Source organism: Peromyscus californicus, unplaced genomic scaffold (assembly GCF_007827085.1).
Source record: "Peromyscus californicus insignis strain IS unplaced genomic scaffold, ASM782708v3 Scaffold_20__1_contigs__length_68692818, whole genome shotgun sequence".
NCBI lineage: Eukaryota > Metazoa > Chordata > Mammalia > Rodentia > Cricetidae > Peromyscus > Peromyscus californicus.
The window spans coordinates 49,507,379-49,534,319 of record NW_026294503.1 but is presented as its reverse complement, the minus strand read 5'-3'; the positions used below and the strand labels follow the sequence as shown (position 1 = coordinate 49,534,319).

Sequence of the window (26,941 nt, the reverse complement as noted above, 5' to 3'; positions counted from 1 at the left end):
GGCTGCTGTCGCCTGCGACATCAGACTCCAGCTTCTTCAGCTTTTCTGTGAACTCACACCCGTGACTCCAGAGAGCTCCCAGGCCTTGCAGACCAAGGCCGCATCATCGGCCTCTCGCTCGGAGACTCCCAGCTTCCCTTAATTGGGCTATTGTGACTTTTCAGATGTTAGGCATTTTATCATTTTGATCTGCAGTGTAAAGTAGAGTGTGTATACATTTATAGAGCATGCAGGTGTGGGCATCGGTGTCCAGGGTGAGAGTCAGGTGTGTCGCCTCTAGACTCTGGCACCTCCGGCTTTCTGTGCAAGTTTCAGAGACAAGGTGGGAGACCAGGGTGTGAAGTCAGCTCTGTCAACCGCAGTATAAGCTGTAATTTGTCTTTTCTCCTTGGAATGTCATAAACAAGATACTTTTAAGTTTTGTCTTTAATCAAGCTAAAAATTTGGAAGCGAAGGAAAATGGATGCGCGCCCTCTCCTGGGTAAGCTCGGAACGGAGCCTGGCAGCCTTGGGTGGAAGCGCCCCAAGTTGGTGGCCTGATCTCTAAGCACCACGGACAGCTCCAGAACTGCCTTGGTCTGAGTTGGCTTAGTAACCACGGACAGCTCTGGGACCAAGGACAGCTGCTCCGCTTCCTCTTAGGAGGCTCTGCCTCAGAGCCCAGCTTGTGCTTAGAGCTGGTGGGATAGTCATAAACTCCTTCTGCTGTCAGAGGGAAGGAGTGAAGGATGGCGGAGCGTGGGATGAGCGCAACAGGACAGGGCAGCACCTGGTCAGTCCTGAGTGTTGACCTCTAGTGAGTGACGACCAGGCTCGCACACTTTCCAGGCTGGCCGTGGATACACAGGAGCAGAGCAGGCAATGCGGTGAGCCAGGGCCTGCTCCAGAGGTGGCCGCCAAGGCCAGGCAGGTGCCCGTGTCCTTTGGGTTGGACTCCCTCAAAGGGGCTGGGCTGCTGGAGAGAGCTGAAGTGTCCTAGTGTCGGACTGTGACCTCCGTCCCTAGAAAAGATGGGCTTGGTACACAAGGTGGGCTTCTGGAAGATTCTCTGCACTCTTAAAGGCCCCAGGCTGAGGATGTGGGGAGCCAGCGGGAGGAGGTGTGAACAGAGTAGAAGTGGGTGGAGAATCAGCTTTCCGGAGAGTTGGGCAGGCTGTGGCTTCACGCTGGGAGAGGGAGAGGCGGCGGGATTCTCTAGGCTTTAAATCCGACAACATTCATTTGTTAATTCATGTTTCATTTTGATTTACTTGTTCAATGATTGGGTGCTGAGCAGTGTTATATGATCGAAACTTTCAATAACGGGGAATGCTCTGCTGTTTGCTGATATGTCTACACCGCCACCCGCCACCCAGGGCTTATTAAATCTAAATCACGTTCACACTCGGCAGCCCTGATTTGAACAGCAAACCTAGCCTGGGCGGGAGATGGATGTCTGCACGCCTGTCTCCTCTCTCTGATTCTCGCTTGATTTGCACGCAGTACAGCGTGGGGCCCCATCCCCTAGCACTGCTACCGGGCTTTCGCACCTGAGCTTGTCTTAACACTGAGATGGGACATCGTGTTTGAGTGTAGGACCTTGCACCGTGTGGTACCAGCACACGGGCACATCAGTAGCTTGCGTGAAGCTAAAATCTGGCTGTACAGACCATTTGCCCTTGCCTCTGTCCATTATGACAGTGTCTCAGAGAGCACTCTGGGCAAAGGGCAGCAGGCTTGTACTGCTCTCCGACTCCCCGGCTCACAAGCTCTTGGTGCTTCTGAGGCAATGGGGGGAGGGGTCAGCCCGAGTCAGCCGAGAAACGGTCTCCCCCTAAGCTCCTGGTGTGGATGTATCCGTGTTAAAACATATGCACCCCGCGTTGGCTCTGCTCACTCTACCTGGGTCAGTCGTGGGGATGGCTTAAGAACTGGTTTGATAGCACCTCAACCCAGACTTCACTGTGGCAGGCTAGGTCTTCCTTGGCTCGTTACCCAGCTTCTGGGGGCAGGAGCTACACATTTCCCTCTCTTGTGCTCCCGCTGTACCTCCTGTGGTGTTTTATCAAACACAGTAGGGGCTCCATATGTGTTGGTGTGTGCCATAGGTGCTCCACGTGTGTTAACATATTTCAGAATGGCTGCTCCCCCTCCTTCTACTAAGCATGAGAGGATTTTTTTTCTGATCGTCACTTAATTTTTTTTTAACATTTTTTTATGTATCTGGGGGTATGCACATGTGGAGGTCAGAGGACAACTTGAGGGAACTGGTTCTCTCTCCGTGTGTGGGTTCTCCTCTCCTGTGTGAGCTCTGGGGGTCAAACGTAAGCCCTAGGGCTTGGCAGTCAATGCTTTTAGCCACCGAGCTGTCTTGTTATCTCTGGTCTTCACTTTGAGACTCTAGGCCAGTGGTTCTCAATCTTCCAAACACTGTGACCCTTTAATACAGTTCTTTATGCTGTGGTGACCCTCAGCCATAAAATTACATAATTTTGCTACTGTTATGAATCATAATGTAAATATCTGTGTTGTCTGATGGTCTTAGGTGGCCCCTATGAAAGGGTCCTTCTACATCCAAAGGGGTTGTGACTCACAGGTTGAGAATCACTGCTCTAGTGGTGTTTCTGGAGGTGAACTCAGGCTTTGCCCCGGGAGGCTTTATCTCAAACTAGTATACACAGCTTCTAGCACTTCCTTGATAGGACCATACATGTTCAGTCCTTGGCTTGAGTGGCCTCTGTCTGCAGCGAGCTGAGATTTTGACCAGTGGCCTCTCCAGTCTGGAGATTTGCGTTGTGCTCCCTGTTCTCTGGATCTAGGAGAAGCCACTGGCTTCAGTTTTCTCAGCGTTCTCTTCTTTTGGGGGTAGTGACTTACAGACTCCTCTTTGCCTGTTTGGAGGCCCTTGGTGCAGACAGGATGGCGACCAGCAGGCCCTGGTCCCCGAATGAATGCAGCCTCCAGGGGCTGCCGTATTCAAGTCGGGTTCCCAGACTCCTCCTCCTGAAGACGGCGATCACTATGATGATGGGAGCCAGTCAGGTTGGCACCAACCCTGGCAACACGCTGAGAGTCCTCACCAGAGTGGAAGCCTGTGGCAGTCATCTGGTGTTGAGCTAGCTGGGGACAACCAGCCTGGTGACGTGGGTGTGTCCTGCCTTCCTCCTCCCTCCTCCCTCCTCCCTCCTCCCTCCTTCCTCTTTCTTCTTCTTCACATCCTCCTCCTTGGTCTACCAGGTACCAGGCCTGTGATAGTGCTCAATTGGTAGGTCAGAGAGAGAGAGAGAGAGAGAGAGACTTGGGGAAGGACCAGGGTAGGATTGCTTTGTTGGGATGGAGTGTGAAGGAGGTATTTGTTGACTGGGGTTTTTGGTGCCTGGTGCATAGCTTCCTGTTGTACTTAGGAGAGGGTAGGTTTTGTTTTTTTTGGGGGGGGCATGTGGCTCTTCAAGGCTTTCTCTTCACCTGAAGGAAATGTTTAGAATGGAACTCATTGTCCGTTTTTTCCCAAAGTCAAGCTGATGAGTTCTTAATCCCCTTCAATATCTTCATTAGAACATCAAAGCTGTGGAACTGGGGAAGACATGTTGGATCATGGTGTCTGTAAGAAGGGAGGGAGAGCAGAGGAATTTGAATTTCAAAGCCCAGCTTTTATCTCTCATTAGTGTTTTCTGCAAGGGTTCTCCCAAGACTAGCCATCCTTCAGCAGGGGAGCACCCGAGAGACTGAGAGTCCAAACAGTGCTGTCTCTGCCTGATGAGGTGTGTAGTGTGGACAGTGTGGGTGACCCATGGGGGTCCATGCCACCGGGGATCGAGTGGCTGGCCCAGGAAAGTCAAGGCCACACACTGGTTGAGGTGCAATGCATGCTATTTGGTATTCCTCTGAGCAGGGGATGGCCTGCTCTCTCTGAGAGGACAGAGGAACCAGTACAAGCTCCCTGTATAGTGAGCAGGCAGGCATGCATGGCACCGGAGCAGTAACTGAGAGCTTACGTCTTGTGATCCCCAAGCATGAGGCAAAAAGAGAGGTAACTGGGAATGGCTCAAGCTTTTGAAACCTCAAAGCCCACCCCCAGTGACACACCTCCTCCAACAAGGCCACACCTCCTAATCCTTCCCAAACAGTTCCATCAACTAGAGACTTAAAATTCAAACATACGATGCCGGGCGGTGGTGGCGCACGCCTTTAATCCCAGCACTCGGGAGGCAGAGCCAGGCGGATCGCTGTGAGTTCGAGGCCAGCCTGGGCTACCAAGTGAGTTCCAGGAAAGGCGCAAAGCTACACAGAGAAACCCTGTCTCGAAAAACCAAAAAAAAAAAAAAAAAAAATTCAAACATACAAGCCGTGGTGGTGGTGGTGGGGGAGGGCGTGGCGTGAGGGCTATTCTCATTTAAGCCACCACGGTGTGGAAGTTGCACTTCCCTCCCTGACAGTCAGGGCTGTACCACAGAAGGTCCAGGAGGCAAGGGCTGCAGGAAGCAGAGGAACAATTCCAAAATCTGATCCTCCAAGGAATCAGGCAGAGAGCAGCACCCAGGAAATCAGAGTCAGAAGCCGGGTCGAGGAAGATGTGTGATGGAGAATTAAGGAACCAGCAGCAACAGGAGTGTCTGAGGTCTCTACTGTCAGCTAAGGGGATTGATTGGCAGTGGAAGTCGGGGAAATGGGAAGTGTCTGTCCAGAGCCCAGATGAAACTGCAGAGTGCAGCATGAAGAAGAATGACTGTCTCTAGCAAAGGTCACAGCAAAATCTGTGACCGTTGATGTTTCAGAATGCGGGATTTCCTACGACCCTCAGCATCTGGGGAGAGCGAATGCATGGTCATTTAGGAAAGATGGTGGAGTCTGCGCTCCCCACCCCCCAGCAGCTCCCAAAGCGGACGCCCTCAGCACTGCACCAGAGTGTGGAGGGTGCAGCTTGCAACCTAGTTCTGCTTATGATCTTGTAAAACTCCTCCAGAGCGTTTGCTTCACTTGGCCTTTCTCAGTGAGCCCCAGGCCAGATGCTTGCCTAAAATAAGGGAGAAAAAAAAATGGGAATCTGAGTGCAGGAAAGGGATTCCACCGCCTTCGGGGAAGCCCATGCATGTGATGAGGCCTCTGTCTGGGTCTTGGAAGGGTCCCTGCATGTTCACACGAGAGGTCACTGGACCGGAGAAGTTAGAGAGAGGGAGCATGAAGAGCAGAAAACCAACTGGTGAAAACTCAGGCACGGGAAAGCAGTTGGTGAGGACAGGAGGCTGACTCCTGAGGCAGTGCATGCATTATTTAAACTCAAGTCTAGAGTCCTTTTGAAAGTGCTCTTTGGATCCGGGAGCAGACATGATGCACCAGCCCTTCCGCACAAATGCGCTTCTCCCTCAACAGTGAATGTGGAACTGACCCCAGAGCTTCCTAAGGGTTGCAGGAAGTGAATACAAACAAGGATGTTCCCAAGGAGTTGATCCCGAACTTCTGGGTTGCTGTGAGCTTGGAAACTGGTCCTTCTACAGAGGTCAGGACTGAAGTAGAGTTAGCGGGAGACACCATGGCATTAGGGGTTGGGAAGGTGTCCAGAGGTGCAAGGGTAGAAGAATGTACAGGAGGCTATACATATAGTTCTTGAGGAGGGTGGGGATCTGGCTCTGGGACTGTCATGTGGGCGGTGGTCACCAGCTACAGCTCCCAAGACCAGAAAGCAGGCTGAGACAAAGATGGTCATGGATCGCTGCCACAGCAGCCACCTCCTCTCTCTTCCCTAAGTGTGGGCAAATGATTTACTTGTGAGCGCTCCCAAGTCCTCCATGAGTATCTGGGAATAATCAGAGAACTCCACCCTAGTTCATGTACCCTGATGACAGAGGTCAGAGGTCCAGAAGAGGAACTCCCCACCGGATATTACCTTCTCTCCTCAGTTTTTTCTAATAAAGGGGTGGGGGAGGCTTCAAAAGTGAAACTCCTGTCATGGGTGCTCCTGAGTGGTAGCTGGTCCTCAGGGACCACCTGTGACTTCAGTCAGGCTCAAGCTGGCATCCTGCCTGAGTCTGCATGGGGCAGTGTGGGGTGGTCCTGCAAGATGGCCACCTTTCACAAGCCTGACATAGCCAACTCCTGAGGGCAGGCAGCCACCTCTCAGACCCTTGGCTGACTGGTAAACCCCAATATTTCTGCCATTAAGCTAAGTAAATTGCCACCCACAATGAGTAAATTAAATATTGATGATTTCATTGACTTATTAGATTTAATTTACAGTCTCTTTCTAGGACTCTGGTAGGGCTGAGGTGGCTCACTGATGATTCCTGACTGTTGTCCTGTTAAGAGTTGAGTAGCAAGGGAAAGACACTTGTCAGCATAAGGTCAGGGACACCCTCAGGGACCCTGATCTTAGTTGTTAACTTGACACAAACTGGAGACACCTGGGAAGAGGGAACCTCATCTGAGACATGGCCTCTGTTGGCCTGTGGCCATGTCTGGGGAATTCTCTTGATTGCTGATTGATGTAGGAAGGCTCAGCCCACTGTCAGGGATGCTGTCCCTGGGTAGGCGGTCCCTGGCGGTGTAAGGGATACTTGAAAGTGAGGGGCTAGAGCTGCATTCCTTCATGGTCTCTGCTTCAGGTCACACTTCCAGGTTTCTCCTTGGCCTCCCTTGATGGTGACCTGTATATACTCTGTAAGCTAAAACAAGCCCCTCTCCTCTCAAGTTGCTTTGGGTCATGGTGTTTATCACAGCAACAGAAAGCAAACCAGAACACTCGGCTTCCCCCCCAGAACCTGGCTGCTTCCTCAAGTCCAGCCCATTGAAACCTTGCTCACTTGGATATACCCAGACCATCTATCTATCTGCTCCATGTTCTCTCTGCTCTGTGCCACCACTGCCCGGTGGCAATTATCTTGCTTTTAATACCTTTGTAGCTTTGGCAACACAAGAACGTATAGATTTTTAAAAAAACAACAAAAACGAAGACTAGAGGCATAGTTAAATGCTTTAAGGCTGTGATATCGCACTTAGGAGATGCAGTAGTACAAACTATACAACCTCGGTTGACTTTTCAGTGTCATGCTGGCATGTCTCTGTTACTCCATTAAGCTATAAGGACTCTAAATAAAAATGGAATAAAATTAAAAATAATTTATTTGAAGCATGACATTATGAGAATGTTAGTTCAGATTTCAGAATCTCGTGGACACTCAGATGTGAGTAATTCATCTGGCCTTAAAAAATCAAAGAGGGAGAACTGTTAGGAGTCAGGCTGATTGAAGGCTTTTCCTGGGGCCCTGATGTATGGTGAGGGAATGTCGTTCTTAGTCTAGACCCAGGAACGTGCTTGGCAAGGCCAGGAATGGCCTGGAACCAGGGTCTTGGGAAAGCTGCAACTTCAGATCCTAGGAGCCCAGCTCTTGTCCCCTCAAGGGCTGTGGTTATCAGTCCCAAGGCTGCTGTGTGCTCTGTCTGTGACACCCTTGAGATGCTGTGCTCCCTTTGTACGACATTGCTCGATTAGCTTCCTGCTGACTTTGGCCCAGTGGATAGCGTTCTGCTGACTCTGACGAATTTTCCCCTTGCAAACTATATGGAAGATGCTGGACTTCTTAGTATACTCGCTTGGCCTAAGACACAGCTTGTGCAAGACCTCCTGACCCCAGCTCTCCTATCTTTATTTTCTAATCTCTTGGTTCTCCCTCTCGGGAACCTGTCCCTGAAGAACAGCTTGCCAGTCCAGGTCAGTGCCTGCTGTGTGCTGGAGAAGAAAAAGCACTGTTGGTGTTGTCCTAGATAACAGTGTGGCTTTCCTCCAAGGCTCCTGCCTTGGCTTGACCTCGGCTTCCCCATCTATAGGACGGGGACTAGAGTGAGTAGCTGATGCCCACTCTTAGTGTAAAGGGTCTGAGTCAATAGAGAGGGGGGTCTCAGTGCCCTAGGACACAAGCAAGAAGCAGGGACCCCAAGATGGGATCCCTCAGACACAGAAGAGGCCAGGCAGTCAAAACATCATCCGGCCATAGAGGTCTGGAGCAAAGTCCTGCTTAGTGTAGCCTTGTATGCCCCTCCCCCCCACAAGTGTGTGCACCACTCCCCTGACCCCCGGCCAGCCTGTGCGCCTCCCGCATCTTCCCCTACAACTGGCTGTGGTTTGTAGTATGACCCAGCCAGCCCTGCTTCCTGTGTGCCTCTCCAACTGTCTGCTGGCACTTCGTGTCAGCTCAGAGGCCAGGTGGTATCACACTGCAGGTACGCAGCTCCACGTGGTGCCCTGAGCATGTCCTGGGCCTCTTTAGAGGGTTACAGGGTGAGCAACAGTTCTGTGTGGAGTACAGCATAAGGTGGGCCAGTGTGGTTGGGGTCCTGTGGCCCTTCTCTCCTCGGCTGTGTGCTCCAGGTATCGGGGCCAAAGATGTTGGCAGGGACCACCTTCTGCCCTTTCGCAGAGTACCTGGGCCACCATGTCCAGTGGTCCAGAGCATACACAGGGCTCAAGATATTCTAACCCCAGTGGTCGGTCTTTCTGAGGCCCCAGGGTTGTGGCCTCTCCTTCAAGTTGTCACCAATAACTCAAGGCTTCCAAATCTGAGATTGGAACACCCCTTGGTTGTACCAGGCCTCATTCTTGAGCACACATTCTGTATCCCGGCTTATTGCTGAAAGGGCACACTACTGATGAGGTGTGATGATGCGGCTCACAGCGGGCGGGAAGAAGATGAGAGATGTGAGAGGTGGTAGTGGGAGGGACCACGCGCGGTTCGTGTCTGGAAGATCAAAACGATTCGGGTGGCTAAAGGGTCACGCCAGTCCTGATGGGCCAATTACAGCCTGAGGCCTCTGGCCAATAGGAGGCCTACATGGGGTCTTTACCCAATGATGGCGGTGCCCATCGCTGGCAGAGATTGCTGATGATTTAAGGATCACTTCTGCATCTACCTACTGCTGACTTTGCAGGTGGAGAGACGGAGGCTCAGAATGTCAAGGGCTCACCTGGGTCCCCAGACTCCTGACTCTGGGTTGGGAGCACTTTGGAAGACAGGACCTTATCTGTATCTTGGTAACTTTATCTTCATCACTTGACTTCGCCATCTCTTTGGAGCCCGTGGGGTTCCTGCTAAATCCCTTCCTGATATCAGCAGTCTCCACAGATGTTCTGTCACCTATGTCCGAAGTGTATACTGCTCCTAGAGGGGAAGGGAGAGGATGCTGGCCTTGGCGAAGTGCATGAAGGCCCTTCATCTTACCCGAGTCCTGCAAGCATGGTGACTGATACAGATTCTGTTTGATCATGCAGCTCTTGGTTGTAGGGACCTGGGGTGTCTGTCCCTGATTCCTTACTTTCTTTCTTCCTACTCCATTTTAGATTAAGGGGCTCTTCTTGTAGAGAGTATAGCTTCCAGAGCACCTACTGGCCCCTGGCCCATCACATATCTTTCCTCAGGAATATCCCTAACCCACCCTGCCTGAGTTATCTTAGGTTTCTTACTGGGACTTTTGTGGTGTTCCTGGCAGGGGACAGAACAGATCTGTGCTGTGCTTGGTACTATGCTGCTCAGTGTCCTCTCTACAGCTGCTTGGTATGCCAGGCTGGTGCCAGAGTGGGTTTCTGAAGTCCCTTGTCTTTCCTGTCCTGGACTGGGCCCCCCTTCTCTACGGTTTCTGGTGCAAATCAGAAAACCCCATCCTTCTTCAGGCTGCACTGGTGGTCAGTGAAGCTGGGGTGTGCACACCTGCATCACCTCTGTGGACCCCAACACTTACCCTATGCTACCAAGAAATCCTCATCCTATTCCTGCTCTGTGTGTTATCCTGGGTCTTCTCCCAGGCCCTGATAGACATGGTCAGGGCTGTCTGGTCCATTCCAATATGTTAGAGCCTTCAAAAGGAGACAGTATTGGGGTTGGCCCCATAGGGTAGGGCTCACCCCATAGGTGCTTCTTCCTCCAGCTTCCCCCCGGGGCTCTGCCTTTCTAAAAGGAAACTGTAACTAGCGCTTGCCTTTTAAATGTGTGATTTCTTCTTTGATATATAATTTACATACATTGAAATTCACAGATCTTAATTGTACTGTCTGATGAGTTTTGACAGTTGCAGATGCGCAGGTAACTCACACCCCCGTGGAGATGAGATGGGGAATATTCCCATCACCTCAGAAAACCCCTTGTGTGCTGCCTCATCAGCCCAAGAGAGGCAAAAAGAACCAGGACGACTGACTGTAATAACATACTCTGTGTAACCAGCATGTCCCAAATACTATCATCTCCAACCTATAATTAATGCTTTAAAATAGTAATGAGATTTTTGCTTTTCCCCTCGCTGCCTTTGAAACGGCGTGTGTCTTATACCTGGTGCATAGGCCAAGTGCTAGCAGGTGCCAGGTGCTGGGAGGTGAGGACATCCAGGTGGGGTGTCACATTGGGAGGACTCGAGGACAGGAGGTCAGGAGACAATCAGAGCCTTGATAGAGCGTCCCTAGCCGGGCCTCCGCAGAGAAATGCCATCTAAACGGGACTAGCTGCTGCAGCTTCCCAGTGCTGTCCCCTCCAGGCCCTGTAGGGGCAGCATGAGGGGGTCTGCAGCCTCGCTCTCAGAGAAAGTCCCACTTCGCTAGAGAAGATAGTCCTGTCCTGGACTCTCCCGGAAGTGTCTCCTGCTGCCGGGACTGGGACAAGGTCTCTCTTTCCCTTTTCAGTCCAGATAACTCAGGACCTGAAGTTCATTGAACACATTTCTAATTAGACATGCCAACCTCCTCACCAGGCTACATAGAGACAACGGGTGCTGTGTCCCCTGAGGGCAGCCATGCCAGCTGGAGGTGCAGCGTCACCACACATACCTGACTGCTCAGTCCAGCGTTGAGCTTGCATGAGGCCTGGGCTTCCTGTCCCGAAAGGATAGAGCTGAGCAGGCCCACCTTGTCCTCACCTGACCCCAGTCCCATCCCATCTCATAAACTCCCCTTATAAAACCAGCACCACCACCCCCATTTTATAAATGGGGAAACAGAGGCTCTGGAGGTTAAATGGTCTCATCAAAGGCTGCCTGAGCCAGGGTGTCCTACAGCCCCCCCGGGTGACAGCTCAGGTTTTGGGGACCTTCTGGTACTAGGTGTGTATCAGACACTGCAGGCAGAGACCCTGAGGACATGGTGTGGCATGGGGAGTCCGAATGACTGGTGCAAGCTGTCATAGCTGTAGGTCCTCCGAGCCACATGCCTATGACTATTGACGGGCCTCGGGTGGCATGTTGGGACAGGTGACTGGGCCATCTCCATGATAATGTTTCCCTCCCCAGGAAGGAGTGTGTGTATGTAGTGCCAGTGTGAGTCTCAACACATTACCTCTTGAGCTGAGCAGGTGCTGCCGCCAGCCACACACCCCTTCCGTGCTCCTGCAGACCTCACTGAAGTCAGGGACTGCCCCGACTCCCAGGGTGACCTCCTGAGCCACTGAGCTGAAATGCTCTGACATCCTATGGTCTGAGTGGAAGTGAGGGGAGCCGGGAGGTGTGGGGACCCTGGTGGCTTTGTAGACGCGATGCTGAGGAGACTGAAGGTTAGGCACAGGGGCCTTGGGCCATCTAGCCCTGACTCTGAGGGCCTCCTGTCCTGCTGTGCCTGTACCCAGAGTGCCCTGGTGATGTGACCTTGAGTGTCCTGTGATTTAGCTACTCTCAAAACGTCAGTCTTCTGGCAGAGGGCTCTTCCTGACCCCAACACCCAGAACCTCTGGACTATCCCTCTGCCTGGGAGGTTCCTTTGTGGTTTATGTTTATCTCCTGATGATACAAGCAACCCCAGCCTCCTTCTCTTCTCCAACCCCACCTTCTCTTCTTCTCTTTTCCCTCCTTCCTTTTCAACCCTCTCTACCCATTTTTTTTTTTTTTTTAAATCAGGATCTCATTTATAAGCTGGGCTGGCCTTGAATTCCACTTGAATTCCTTCACACTCAAAACCTCAACCTCCCAAATAGCTGGGATGGTAGGCATGTACCATCCTGCTGGGCTTCGAGCCTCTCTGTTGTCTGTGAAGGTCTCTCAGAAGCACTCCCAGATAGCTTAACTGATTGTGACTGTAACTTGTCCTTCCAGAGTATGGAGCAGATCTCATCCCTGCGCCAGGCTTATTGGGTGCCAACTGGAACACCTGTGCTCACAGTTCTCTAGCCTCACTGCTGCCTAGAAGGCACAACTGGCTGCCCAGCACTCCATACCAAAGGGGCAGGTGGCCCATGGTCAGGGAAGGGCCAGCACTTAGGGAAGTAGCCACAGATGGAGGGCGGGATCATCTCTGCCATAGGTCACCTGCCACACAGGGCCACTGGGACCATCAAGAGGGAGTGTGGGCCTTGTGGGCACCCTGTACCACCTTCCCGCTACCTTTATTAGGAATCCCCCCATGTCCCAGGCTGCAAACAAACCGGCACTGTGCCAGCCTGTGGTATGTCCTGCAGGTGCCCCTAGGGACCTCAGCTTCACAGTTAATGTGCCCTGAAAGCCCTCCTGTGATGGGCAGTGAAAGGTCACCTTTGGAGCATGCTGCCTGAGGCTCCATGGCTCTGAACACAGTGGAATGAGTTGATTCCTCTAGGGACATTCCCAGTGGAAACCAAGGATTAGCTTAGAGCAGAGGTTCTCAAACAGTGGGTCACGACCCCTCCATAGGTCAAATGATCCTTTCACAGGGGTCACCTAAGATCGTCGGAAAACACAGATATTTACATTACGAGGCATAACAATAGCAAAATTACTGTTATGAAGTAGCAACGAAAATAATTTTATGGTTGGGGATCACCATGACATGAAGAACTGTATTAAAGGGTCACAGCAATAGGAAGGTTGAGAACCACTGGCCTAGAGCATCCCAGCCCTCTGGAACGTTCAAGCTCAGCCAGAGCAGAGGGGTGAGTCTCTCAAGCACTGGAATGTGGGATGCCACAAGGTGAACCCCACCCCCTATCCAAAGATAGGGCCAGTGTTTCAAAAGTGAGGTAATACAGGTCACATACATTGAGAGGCACAAGGCTGGGCATGCAACCCAGTAAACTTTGTTGGATGTCTCCATCCACGTCGTCACCACCCAACCAAGGACCCATGACCATGGAGGTACCACAATTCCCTTAAAGGTAGGCCCTGCATCTCATTACTCCCGGATCCTCTTCAGACATAGGTTCACGTAACTGGCTCTCTTTGGGCTTCCCATGCTACTAGGACATTATGCAAATTAGGTTCAGGAGGCTTGGAGGTGACGTGGCCAGTGAGAGGTGCATCAGGGGTTGCAGGTGGACATTGGATCTTCTCCTTTTTTTTTTTTTTTTTTTTGTTTTGTTTTGTTTTGTTTTGTTTTTCAAGACAGGGTTTCTCTGTGTAGTTTTGGTGCCTGTCCTGGATCTCTCTTAGACCAGGCTGGCCTCGAATTCACAGAGATCTGCCTGCCTCTGCCTCCCGAGTGCTGGGATTAAAGGCGTGCACCACCACCGCCCGGCACATTGAATCTTCTTTAAGATTGTTTATTATATGTGGGGTCTGGCACACATCCTCATTCTGCAACGTGTTGTAAGGACACACACTTGGCTATGCCTAGGACCTCTGTCAGGGAGCTGATGCAAACAGCCTGGAGGACCAGGCATGGATGCTGGGGACATGTGCAGCACTGGCTTCAGGAACACAGGAAGGAGCCGCCCCCATCTCCACATCACCTCTTCTTTCCCCAGGCTCCAGGGCCATCACTCAATCCTCCTCATCAGTATCACATGTTGCTCTTTGTTTGGGAACAGAGTGAGAAACTAGACCCAGGATCCCTCCATAGAGGTTCCAGGCCCCGCCCTTTCCTCTGGGTCATTCCTGCCCAAGCCCCAAGCTTTTGTAGGACTGGACAGCTTCTCTTAAAGATGTCCCCTCAGCCTGGGCATTCCATCAGGAAGGCTGAGGTAGGTCCCACAGCAGATGGGCAAGGGTGGACACCAGAGTTCCGCTGGCCTCCCAAGCCCCCTAAGCCCAATTCTCTTCCCAAGATGGTTTTCATTTCTCAGGGGAGCTGATGGAGACAAAACCCTTTCAGCTGGTCTTGGTCACCTTCTGAGGCAGAGCTGTGTGGCTTCAGAGGTTTCCATTTACATGCAGAATTTTCCAGAATGCTTCCCACCCCTACGTTGGCGAGGATCCTGTGGCCGTGCCCTGCCCCCACGATCTCAGCCCCTGATCTTTAGACTGTGGTGCCATTTAGAGTGTGCATTTGTACTAAATAGCATAAAATTACATCCTTTCAAGTTAATTAAGCTTCTCCACCACCCCAGTGCTGCAGAAAGGGTATTTCTGATGTCAACGGAGTATAGTCATTGATGTTTCTCATACTGATTGGCAGCTGCTCCCTGAAAGGGCCCCTGCAGTTGTCTGAGTGGCCTGGGGCACCTTGCCCTCACTGACCAAGTCTCAGTCAGGGTCACCAGCCCCCATAGGCCACCTGCATGGGCATCTGAGCCATAGTGGCCAGGTGTCACTGTCCTCAGACACCTCACTTCTCATAGCTATAGCAAGTGACCTCCTGCCCCAGACGTGAAGGACCCGGATTTCAAAGACTCTTGGCTTTGAAGGTGTAGTTTAACAGTCTTAACAGTCCCTGAGAGTCCTGGAGGCAGCTAGTGCTTCACACCCGCCCTGTGCTGGGGTTTATCCTTAGCGTGCTGGGAGAGAGCAGGCTGCCGGGCAGGGAAAGACCTCATGGGAAAGCTGGCCCCAGCAGGAGAGAATGCAGAGGTCCAGATGGGCCCATGGGTCATAGTGTGCCATCCCCACAGGCCTCCCTCCTCTGCCTGCCTCGCCCTTTCAGCAAGGCAGGGAGGCACCTAACTGGTATCTAATGTGTTGGAAGGGATGAGAACCTTTATGTGCACAGGGTCTCTGGTCCAGCAGTGATACACCTGCCCCGCCACATTAGCCAAGACTCTGCTCTGGCTCTGTCACTTCCAGAGTGACCAAATTCAATGGCATGACGTTCACGGCCACCACCGATGGAGCCTCTGCGTATGCCTCTCCTCCTCCTCCACCTTCCTTTGTGACTTGTGGCACCCAGAACTCCTGTTCATCCACAGGTTTTCATGTGACCCTGTCCGTGGCTTCTCCATCCTCCCTTCTGATTCTTATATACTTCATCTACTGCCCACTGTAGACAGATTTCTAAACAGTCTTATTAAATAAGAAACACAGAGCCAAATACAGGGGTAAGAGCCGAAGAGATCAGAGCAATAGCAAAGAGCCACTGACTAACCTTAGCTCACCACCACGCTGTAGCTTCCCAAGAGAGCATCTTCCTGTCTAACCTGCGCCTTTATTGCCTTCCTGCCTTCTCATTGGCTCTAAGCCCAGCCACATCACTTCCTCGTCACTGCCTGTCTATACAGACCTCCAGGTCTCTATGGTTGGTACTGGGATTAAAGGCGTGTGTCACCACACTTGGCTGTGTCCTTGAACACACAGAGACCCTGCCTGTCATGTGATCGGATTAAGGGCGTGTGCCACCACCACCACCGCCTGACTTCTGTTTATGGTTCACTATGACCTCTGATCTCCAGACAAACTATTTATTAACATACAAATAAAATATCACCACAGCCCACTTGGAATATTCTGGCTCGTATTTAAAGGTCCAGCTCAGACTCTGCCTCCTCCAGGAAGCCCTCCGGCTCCCTGCCTCCCTATGCTTGTTTTCGGTTGTCCAGTGTCAGAAGGCACTGAAAAAGGCCTCCCCGCGATCTGCACATGGTGAGCAAGCACAGTCATGCTTCAGTCCTCCTCTGCTCAGTGCTCTGAGGGGCAGCAGATGTACGAGTGCCCCATATCCCCTGCCTTCCTCACCCGTCCCTGGCCGTCCTGGCTGCATGTCACCAAACTACATGTGGTCCCATGGCGCAGCGGGCAGTGTGCTTAAGATTCTCTGGGGAACAGCTGAGTTTGGCTAATTCCTCTGGCTGCTGGGAGCTTTTGAACATTCCTGGTGGTCTTTTCTCCTCACCTAGGAACAGTGGTGCTGCCCCAGCCTTCTTAGATGCAGGGTTTGCTGCACAGTGTGTACACCGGGGGAGTACAGGCCCAGGTTTGCTGACTTCACCTGGGGGGTCAGCTTCATGACCTGCCTGCCAGTATGGGTGAACCCCTTACATCTGCACCCTTTCCTCCCTCCCTCCTTTTCTCATATTTGTGACTGCATGGTGGCCTTGGTGTATGGCATACATTTGTCCTGTGGGGCATCAGGACCCAGGGCAGCAGAGATGTTAGAATGGCCCGTTGCCAAGCATGCAGATGCCTCCCGCCCTCCTCTCTGGTCCTGGTAACAGGAAGGGGGCGCTTGCTCCTCCAACTTGGGGACAAGGCTCTAGGGTGACTGTGCTGTCAGTGGATGGAAATTCACATGCAGAAAATTCACATGCAGACTGGTGTACCTAGCACTGGTCTAACTGTCGCTGTGTCCTGTGTGACTGTGAACTGTGGGCTGGAGGGGGCAGGAGAGCTAGCTGATTTCCCTCCGTATTGGTGAAGAGTCCGGGTGGTACCCATCCCGCTGAAGCTAGTGGAGGCTCCGTGTCTAGGAAACAGGGCTGGGGACAGTAAGTTGGAGTGCAGGAGCCAGGCCCAGAAACTTGCTCCAGCAGCATCGTTCGGGACAAGCTCTTTCCTGCCCACAGTGATAAAGGCAACCATCGAGTTTCATCTGTGAATAACAAGCTGGTTCCCATGGCAGTCAAAGCAGTGCTTATGTTATATTAATATTTATTAGCAGCTCCTGATGTTGGGGCTCACTTGTTAGCTGAACCACACATCACAGCAGTTCTTTAAGAATGCAGGAAAATCACAACTCAGATGCAATTAAACCGCTGCACTCTGCGGCTCTGTCTGCCGAGGCTGGGCCACACGGAGCGGAGGTAACCACACGGAGCGGAGGTAAGAAAGCAGCCATCCTCTGTTCACCTCCCCCTCTTCCCTGACCCAGCCAGAAGGAGGAATGTGCCTCACCTGGGGCATGGGAAGCTGGAACCCCAGCCCCAGAAGCAGGCATCATCCTAAACAGCCAGGAACTAGCTAGAAAAACAGATTTGGAGATTCTGTCCCTGACATCCTGGGGCCCAGACCCCAGTGTCCTGGGCCTGGCACCTCCCCCTCAACAGATTGACTGAGGTTACGGGGACCATGCTGGAATATTAAGTGTTCGGGATCCAGTCCCAAGATCTTCCTGCAGGGGAGTTGGGATCCAGGCAAACGTCTGACCTGGTGACTCATTGATATGCTAGGCCTGGCCCTAAGGGCCAAGCAGCAGTCTCTGCCTGTGGCACCCATGTCCTCATGGAGCACAATGGTCAAAGCCACGTGACACAACCCAGGTGGGTCAGATGGCCCAAGGAGCAGTGTGCCTAGCGTGGCAATGTTCCATGGGCCCGCCGCACATGTAATGAATCTGAGCTCTGAAGGGCCAGTCATATGACCTGACCTCACCCCGGGTGCCTGGGCACACATCCCAGCCTCTGCTCCAGATGCCAGCCAAGCTATGGATACTGCCTCACTGACTGTATTAGGCACCTTTCTGTTGCTGTGATAAAACACCATGACCAAGGCAACTTAGAAAAGGATCCCCTTGATGGCAGAGTGAAGGCATGGTGGCCGGGGGAGGAAACTGTGGGCTCACACCTTGACCGCCAAGCAGGAAACAGAGATCTAACGACATGAAAAAAAAAAAAAATCTCTCGCTGGGCGGTGGTGGCACACGCCTTTAATCCCAGCACTCGGGAGGCAGAGCCAGGCGGATCTCTGTGAGTTCGAGGCCAGCCTGGTCTATAGAGCGAGATCCAGGACAGGCACCAAGACTACACAGAGAAACCCTGTCTCGAAAAACCAAAAAAAGAAAAGAAAAAGAAAAAAAATCTCTCAAAACCTGCCTCCAGTGACATCCCTTTTCCAACCAAGGTCACACTACCTAATCCCCGAACAGTACCACCAACTGGGACCGAGTATTCAAATGGCAGAGCCTATAAGAGACATTCTTGTTCAAACCATCACACTGGCCCCCCCTCCCCTCCCTACGCACCCTCAGTACGGACTCTGAGGGGGCTACTTGTCTCCATCTCCACCACAACACACCTTGTACCACCTCCCCAGGAAGTCTTTAGGAATCTGGCCCGGACAGAGACCAGCATCCAGATATTTACATTACAGTTACATTATATTACACAGATAGTTACATTACACCTCATAACTATAGCATGTTAGGAAGTAGCAGTGAAAATAATTTTATGGTTGGGGTCACCACCACATGAGGAACTGTGTTAAAGAGTCACAGCAAATGGAAGGTTGAGAACCACTGGTCTAGAACTGTAGGGGGAAGAAGCCTTTTTTGTAAGTTAACCAAGCCTCTGTGTTAGAACTGACTCTCCTGGGCTCTGAGATCTTAGCATATAAAAACTTTCAAGGAACTTGGGTCCTATGGCCTCTAAGCTGTAGTCTGTGGCTCTGACCCTTGGGCCTCCTGACTAGGTTGTGACTTAGGGATGGGAATTCAATTGTAGGATGTGTTTCTCTGGTGACTGTTAGAACAGTGTTTCTCTGGTGACTGTTAGAACAGGGAAGTCATTGCTCTTGGGACCTCAAGGAATCAATGGAACTCAGTGCTCTGAAGTCATGAGCAGGAATCATGCCACATGTCCCTGGAAGGCAGCTCAAGGCCACTCACGCAGCAGACATCTCCAGCCCCAGCATTCCCAGTCCTGTCTGGATGCTGTGGTGGATGTTGCTATGGTGACCCCTCCTGGCTACAATCATCAGAAAGCTTCTTGCATGGTGACCTTGCCAGTGTGGCTTCTGATGTCCCGTGTGCCACCTGAGGCTGTGCTAGCCACTACCTCGTTGGAGTTTGGCGGAGAAAGTAAAGAGAAGACCTTTGGGAGTCTGGGGAAAAATAAAGAGAACATCTTTGGGAGTCTGGGAGAAAGTAAAGAGAAGATCTTTGGGAGTCTGGGAGAAAGTAAAGGGAAAATCTTTGGGAGTCTGGGGGAGGGCTCCCCCACACAACACATTTAGTCAATTTCCACCCTCAGGGGGACCCTCTTCCTCACCAGAACCAACTAGAGAGTTCTGTGTATTGCCATTAAAATTTGTGTTGGTTTGGGGCTTGGAAAGGGGCCGTACAGAAGCCATCAGAAGTAGGAAGGTGCAGGAGTGTGGAGAGAGGCAAGAGGATCTGATCTAATACTGATGGCCTCAGCGATGAGAGCCAAGCCGGCTGTATCAGCCACCACAGTGGGACAGAGGTGAGGTGGAAGCGCTTTCCCCCAGAGGGTTCCCACTGACTTCCAGCCTAGCAGACTGGCTTCCACTCTATGCCCAGCCTGGATTGAGGAGGAAGTGCCTCGGAGGTGCTCAAGAGCCTCAAGCCGGAAGCCCTCTAACCCACCCATTGGTTGCAATGGGGCCTTACTATGTTTTATTTGTGCTGGGGCAGATGAGCAGACCCCACTCTTTAGTGATGAGGAGGCGCCTGCTAAAGGCAGCTTTGGCTTTCCAACCAGAAGGGTGTGTTCCTCAGCTTTGTGTCACTGTCCTGAGGGACCCAAGATAGTGTGTAAGAGAATGGGTTTATCTAGCCCATAGTTCTGTGTAGCTGAATTTTCTCCAGTCCTGCCTGGCCCACAGTCAGGACAAATCTCTCTCACCCGCCAGTCGCTCAGACCCAACTGAGTAAAGTTACACAGAGATTTATATTGCTTACAAACTGTATGGCCGTGGCAGGCTTCTTGCTAACTGTTCTTATATCTTAAATCAACCTATTTCTATTAATCTATAAGTTGCCACATGGCTCGTGGCTTACTGGTATCTTACATGTTGGTACTCATGGTGGCGTCTGGCAGCGTCTCCTGACTCAGCTTTCCACTTCCCAGGATTCTCCTCTCTCCTTGTCCCGCCTATAACTCCTGCCTGGCTACTGGCCAATCAGTGTTTTATTTTTTAACCAGTCAGAGCAACATATTTCACATACAGAACATCCCACAGCAGTTCTGGACATTCAGGTCCAGGATGACTCTGGGGCTCTTGAGAGCATGTCAGGCACGTGACAGAGGAAAGCGGAAGCGCTAATGGAGGAGGGAGAGAAAAGGCCCCATAACCCCATCAGGTTATGTCCCCAGAGACCTAAGGACCCCCTGCTGAGCCCCGCCTTCTGCAGGTTCACAGCACTTCCCCAGGACAACAGCACCCTGGAACCAAGCCTTTCACACATGGTCCTTTACAAAAGAGGTCACCAGAGTGGGTTGACCCCAGGTTGCCCTCTGTCCTACTCACACCTGGGGTGATGTTCCTCTCTCACACACACTTCCTACTGTCCCCTAATCCCATGGCTGTGCAGTGCCCACCCCGCAGGGCCATTCCCTTTAGTCTTTGTGGTCCAAGCATCCTTCTGTGGCCATTGAGGACACCAGCAAGAAACACTCAGTGGCCCATGTAACTGGTGTTACAACAGATCTGTGCTGCCTCCTTCATCCCTGCCAACGCTCATGAGTCAAGTCTCCTTGACACATGGAAACATTCACCGAAGACAAGTTTCTCCAAAGCCGTGCCAGCTTCTGCCCCTGAAGATGCCAGGGCCTGCCCGAACCTGCCTCCTGGCCGCGTGCTGGCTTCTCCGCCCTCTCCCAGAGACTGCCTGTAGGGACTGAACTAATACAGGAAAGTTATCTTTGACTTTTATGGCCCCTCTTCCCCCTATTAAAATGCTCGGAGCTATAAATGTCGTCATCAGCAGCTCATTTATCTTGACAGAAATGCGGCTGTAAGTGAGCCAGCCTCTGAAATGACTGCTTCTGTTGCATCGATAAATTGCAGCAGGAAGCAAAGCAGAGAGGTCAGGCCTCGCAGACAGAACGCCTTCCCACTCGTTAATGAGCGCTTTATGAGGCTGTGAGAGGATGGACACCTGTGTAAGTCCCCATGCCGAGGAGAGTGCACCTGGAGTCTGTGCGGCGTTGGCAGGGGATGGGCCATCTGTGAGAGGTGACAGGAATGTTCTGAGAGGACTTCCGTCATGCCCAGAAGCAACAACAAGATACTGGTAACTTGCTCAGTAGAACATTTGCTCCTGACTCTTTCCAGCATCCTGGAGACTGGGCATGGTCTGAGAACCGTCAGGTCTCTGGTGCTCCAGGCAGTGGGCCCTACAGTACAGTACAGAACCTATCCCCTGACTCACGGGACACTGAACTTAAAGGCACCTTGTATTTAGTACCCTCTGAAGAACAGCCAGGTACCCCAATCCAGGCAGTGTTCACACAGCTGTGGGGCTGGGTGGAGTTGGCCAGGATCTTGGTTGAAGCATCCAGCGGGCTCTGTTATGCAGACCTCCCACGGCCTGCAGGACAACCACCCCCTCGCCCCATGCACAACTGGCTGTGTCTTTTGGTAACTTAGAATCAAGCCAAGTGGGAGCGAAGCTGTCACTATCAGTGCCCCTCTGGAAGCTCTGGGTCTCTGGTGAACCTCGGCCGTTCCTCACTCTCCTGGCTTCCCATCCCTTTCCCTTCCCTGAGTGTAAATCACTAAGGTGACAGACAGGAGCTGGCTCTGTCATAGGTCAGGAAAGAGAGCTGAACCTGAAGAAGAAATGAAGGCTTAGGACCACAGGCATCAGGGCTTAAGGACAGAGACAGGGTCTCTGACTGGCCTGGAGCTCCGTAGACCAGGCTGGCCTTGAACTCACAGAGATCCTCCTGCTTCTGCCTCCCCAGTGCTGGGATTAAAGGTGTACACCATTATGCCTGGCAGTTCCAGCACATGGGAGGTGGAGGCAGGAAGATCCAAAGTTCAAAGTCACCCTCATATGGCAAATGCAAGGCCAGTCAGAGATACATCTGGCACACTTGCACATGTAGATACGCGTATGTGCATTTTGTCTCACAGTATAGGAACTTCGCTTTAAAAGGGGAAGCCAATGTACAGTAAGGTTGACTGTTTTCTGGACAATGTTTTCCTTTTCTAGTTTCCACTCGTTCTTAAATGGTCATAGACTACTTAAGCGAACCAAACAAAACCCACTCTCCTATGGCGAGCAAGAGCAGAGTCTGCCGTTTCTGAGCCCGTGGTCCCAGGCTGCCAGGCCTTGACCACGACACTCTCTGTCTTTCAGGCTTTGGGAACCACCACTGCAGTGCCTGTCACGGGTCCTCAGGTCAGCTCCCTGCAGAGGTTGGCCGGGCAAGGAGCAGCAGTGCTACCTCAGGTAACCGTCTGTCCGTCCTGCGTCTGTCCCCAGCCCCTCAGCACTGCCTCTGGCTCCTTCCTTTAGACTGTGCCCCCTCTCCTCCATCCCCTCTGTCCATTCATGAGGGGAAGCCTTTGGTTCAGAGTTTTCACAGTGAGGAATCTGGTTTTTCAAACAGTGAAAACCTGTGAAATCCTGGAGTGGGCCATGACCAGAAACTTTTGTAAAGGAGTTAAGTTCGGTGAGCATCAACCAGAGTAGCTACTGCCAGGCGTAATGGTTCTCAAAGCTTTTCCATGCTGGGTCACACGTAGTGTATACTGGATGATGAGTCTGTCAGAGGGTCTGAGGAGCTCTTCAGTAACACCTTTTCTGGTGAGTGGTGCAGGGTGTAGGGCCTGGGTGCCAGCCTAGATCCCCAGATGGACTCCATGCCCTGGACAAGTCACCCAGCCCCTTCACCCTCTTCGATGGAAGGCTTCTCCCTCAGAGGGCTAGATGGCTCTCTGCTATGTCTGTTGGCCTTGGCGGTCACAGAGAGAACTTAGACCTGCACCCAGTACATAGCAGATACCTAGACCCTGGAATTATTGCCAGTGCCTTTACTCCGAATGGCTCAGCTTTGGTGAGCGCCTGCTATGTGTACCATAACTGCCTAGGGGCCCCTGGCTGCGGACAGGAAGGCAGTGGCTGTCTGTCTTGAAGCTATGGGGCTGAACAGATGCCCCTGGCTCAAGGATAAAAGGGAGTAACTGTCCTGAGCCCTTGTCCATGAGGTAAAGCAACACTCCCCACCCCAAGTTCCCACCATTTCCGAAGTCCAAAGGGCCTTGCCCCTAGGGGGGTCCAAGTCTCACGGATCTCTCAAGGGGTATGAAAGGCTGGTGGGAGCTCTGAGATGGCCTGTCCCATGCCAAGGTCCACAAAAGTCTCCTGGGGTGTGGGTATTGTAGACCAAAGAAAGAAGGTGCAGCGTGAGAAATCAAGGCAGAGGTCCTGGGAAGGCCAGTTTTCCCCCTGAGAGGGAGCTGAGAGCAGGTAGAGATGGGGGTCCTGGCTTCAGATATCAGACATCAAGACAGTGTTGTCCTTGTCTGTTGGCAGTGGACCGCTCCACAAGGTTTTTCAGCAAGGGAGGGGCTCGAGGGGCTCTGCTGAGGTCCATGCTGTTTCCTCTGGGGCTTTTGTTCCCCAGACATCCCTCCCTTAGCTCTCCACCTCCCGGCATTCCACACTGCTCCCACCTCACAGAAACACAGGCAGGCAACTGACAGGCACCTGGTCCCATGTGCTCACACCCCACTACGTCTGTGCTGCCGCCCAGCCTCTTCTTGCCTGCAGCTCCTGGGTTTCTTGTCTTTCCTTCAGCCCTTACTGTTTCCCTCCCCAAATCCTCTGCCCCTGCCCTGGGTTGGCTGGCTGAGAGGTGCCTAGCGCACACCTGGGCTCATCTTGCTGGCCTGGGAAGCTTGTAGGGGTGGAAGCAGACCCTGAGAAAGGAAAGCAGCAGGCTGAGACTGTTCCCTGGGGATCTGCTGGCCAGGGTCTCCACGTGGCTGTGGGGAAGGAACATCATAGGTTCCCAGGTTCGCAAATATTTCCTTGGGGTGGACGGCCTGTATTTGAGCCTGGCTAAACTGAGTCACCTGCCCCATGGCTGTTTACCATGTTTGGTCAGAGTTAGGGAATGTCATCTGGCCAGTGTTGTAATGAAGGTGACCAGGAAGGAGCCAGCAGAGTGTCATCTCCCCAGCATCCCTAGGACATCATCTGCCCCGACTGTCCTCCTCAGAGGCAGAGAACAGCTCGTCCCCAGCCAGCACTAGCCATGTGCAGCTGAGGGGTGGCGGGAATAGGACTCCTCCCTTGTTTCCTCATTGTGTGTGGCACTGTGCCCAGCGTCTGGGGTCTGATCCTGATACTGGACAAGGACAAAACAGCAGACTCACCTCAAACAGGCTGGACACACTACCCAGCTAAGGCATGGCCCCCAACATAGGGAGGGCCTGGTTTGATTGGCTCAGGTCTCGCTAGAGCAAGAGATAGTAAGGCTGTCAGAATGGAAGGCCAGCTTGTGTCGGGCAATGAAGGATCTCATAGCCATGATGCTTGATGACCACAGCGCACTGAGTCCTGGTGACTTTCCCAAGAGTCAGGATCCAGCAGGTTCTCCCCAATGTCACCAGAGCAGAGCAAGGGAGAGTGGGAGGACCCAGCACACAGCTTCAGCAGTCCTGGCTCATGTCTCTTTGGTTTTGCCTCAGTTTCCCTCCATGGAATGGCCAGGACACCCTCCCCATGGCTTCAATGGGATTCAAATCATGTCCTTCTTTAAGTCTCATTTTTTTTCAACTCGCCTGGACTATCGGGGCGTAGAGTGACTTCACTTGAGATGAGATCAGAGTCTACAGCTCCTGCCAAGTGGGTTCCACCACCTCCAGTGCATGGGTGAAGACATTAAGTGGTGTCTCCAAGACCACCCACCTCCCCTAAGATCCAGGATTGGCCACACAAGCTGACTGGAGCCATGGTCTCCAGTGTGTGGTGACTGCCTGCAGCCCATGTGCCACCTCCATGTGTGTGGGCTCTTTAGAATGATTGGTGCCCACGACCCAAGGGCTACCAACTACGTTTGTCAGGAGACTGCAGGAGCCCTGTGGCTCACCTGGTCCTGCCCAAGGGCCATGATCCCAGCCTCTGTGACACAGGGAGACTTTGTGCATGGACTTGGTGTGATGAGGATGCACTCCAGCTGGGCTCTCTCATTGGCTCCCATCTCCTCTGTCCCTCACAGTTTGCTCTCATTTGTGCCAGAAGGGAGTGTAGCCTGGGGCAGCTTCATCTGAGCCTGGGGATGGGTGGGTGGGTGGAGATCAGAAGCTCAGTGCACAGCCAAGCAAGGGAGATGGTGGATGGAGTAGCCTGAGCCTTGGTGTCAAGGTCATGACCACTGGGAGACTGAGAGCGGAGTCCTAGAGGGTCCCTTTCCCCTCTAATGTAGGACTCAGCCTGCCTGTTTGAGGCTTGGCCCATTGCCACGCCTTCATTACAAGCTTGTGTCTGTCTGTCTGTCTGACTACACACTGGTCCCTTCCTCCCAGGTTAGGCCAAAGACTCTGATTCCAGACAGCCTCCCTGTCACCCCGGGCAGGGACCGGCCACCCAAGCAGCCCCCAACATTCCAAAAGGCCACTGTGGTCAGCATCAAGAACCCCAGCCCAGCCCTCCCCACTGCCAACAACACCGTCAACCATGTGCCAACACCCAGCAGCCAGGCCCAGGCCCTCACCGAGCCCACCGCCATCACCTCACCCCTGAGCAGTGCCGGGGTGGCCTATGCCATCATCTCCACCTCCCCCAGCAATGCTGCCACCATCACCCCCAGCACCACCGTGCCCGTGGCCAGCGACAGCATCAAAGTGCAGCCCCTCCTCATCAGCGCTGACAAAAAGGTGAGTGTCCGCCAGAAGCCCCGAGAGGATATGTGGCATGTGGAGGCTCCTGTGGGGGCTGACGCTTAGGCAGGGGAGTAGCTGGGTGGTGGGATAGTCAACATGGCCAAAGAATGAAGGGGAAAGGCGCAGGTGAGTGTGTGGAGGGAGTGTGAACCAACAACCAACAGGACGAATTAGTGTGAATGGACAGGAGGTGTGAGCAGATGAGTGTGTGAATGGAGCAGGGGCACATGGCCAAGGGTGCAGCTCTGTAGGAATGAAGAGAGGTGTATGAATGGATGTTGGCATGAGTGAGTGGTGCTGTGAATAAGTGATCAGCTGAGTGAATCTGTATAAATAAGGAGACAGGTGAACGGGTATGGGATAAAACAAATCTGGCTGAGAGAATTGCTATTCATTAATATAGGAATAGTGAACTAGTAACATGTGGCTGAATGGGTAGCTGCAAGAGAGTCGAGTACTGATGCTCCATCTCTGCTGGTAGAGTCAAGTGGTCAAAAGCTGTTTTATGCCCCAGTTACCTGGATGTGTGGGGGGGAACTCCTTGATTTCTTGTGAGGAATTTAGTTTTAATGCTTAAACTAAAATCTCCCCGTGTCCTCTAGAGCTCTCTGAAGATTGCCTTGTTTGAGGCCTTTGGGGAAACATGGTAGCCCCTGTTTTCCCTTTAAGAATCTTTCCTTTGGTTCCCTCTGCCCACTCTCTTGCCTGTAGCTGATGTCTTTCCATTTCCCCAGGCAACCCCAAATCATCCTAGTCCCTCTGCCTCCCAACTTGATGTCTCAGGAAAGGGAGGCCACTGAACGCTCCCCAGCTCGGTATGCCTGCATTTGAGCTGAGAGTAAAGACTTAGCGCCCCCCCTGGAGGCTGGCATTGCCAGTGTGTTGGCTGAGGCTCAGAGAGGCATAGAGTAATCTCTCTGAGGCCAGGGAGTGGTAAGGTTTGCAACCAGGCCTGCTTGCTTTGTAAACCTGCCCATCTCACACAAAAATGCTCTCATAGAAATGGGTGGTGGGGAGATATTTGGAAGCAAGGCTCTGGACACAGGGCAGCCACCTAGTTCCTCTGTGATACACCTTTCAGGCCCTACCTGATTCCTAGCTGCTCCCTGCCCCTCCCTACCTGGACCCCTGCCCCTCTCATCCTTCCTGTGTCTTCCAGGTCATTATCATTCAGCCTCAAGTGCAGACGCAGCCCGAGAGTTCAGCAGAGCCCCGGCCACCCACGGAGGAGCCACCTCAGGGAACTCAGGCCACCAAGGAAGATCAGCCCCCCAGCCAGGAGAATCCCGAGGTAGTGTGGCCTGCTGGA

The 26,941-nt window shown here is 52.5% G+C and overlaps 1 protein-coding gene across 2 annotated transcripts in view; it reads left to right on the top strand.

Moving 5' to 3' along the window:
• Phf21b (PHD finger protein 21B) overlaps window positions 1-26,941 on the top strand; it is a 71,190-nt gene that overhangs the window by 27,200 nt on the left and 17,049 nt on the right. For both annotated transcript variants that reach the window (XM_052748534.1, XM_052748533.1), the window contains exons 3-5: window positions 22,100-22,192; window positions 25,276-25,626; window positions 26,792-26,923. In XM_052748534.1, coding sequence (XP_052604494.1) covers window positions 22,100-22,192; window positions 25,276-25,626; window positions 26,792-26,923 — 576 coding nt within the window. The remainder of the gene's footprint in view (window positions 1-22,099; window positions 22,193-25,275; window positions 25,627-26,791; window positions 26,924-26,941) is intronic.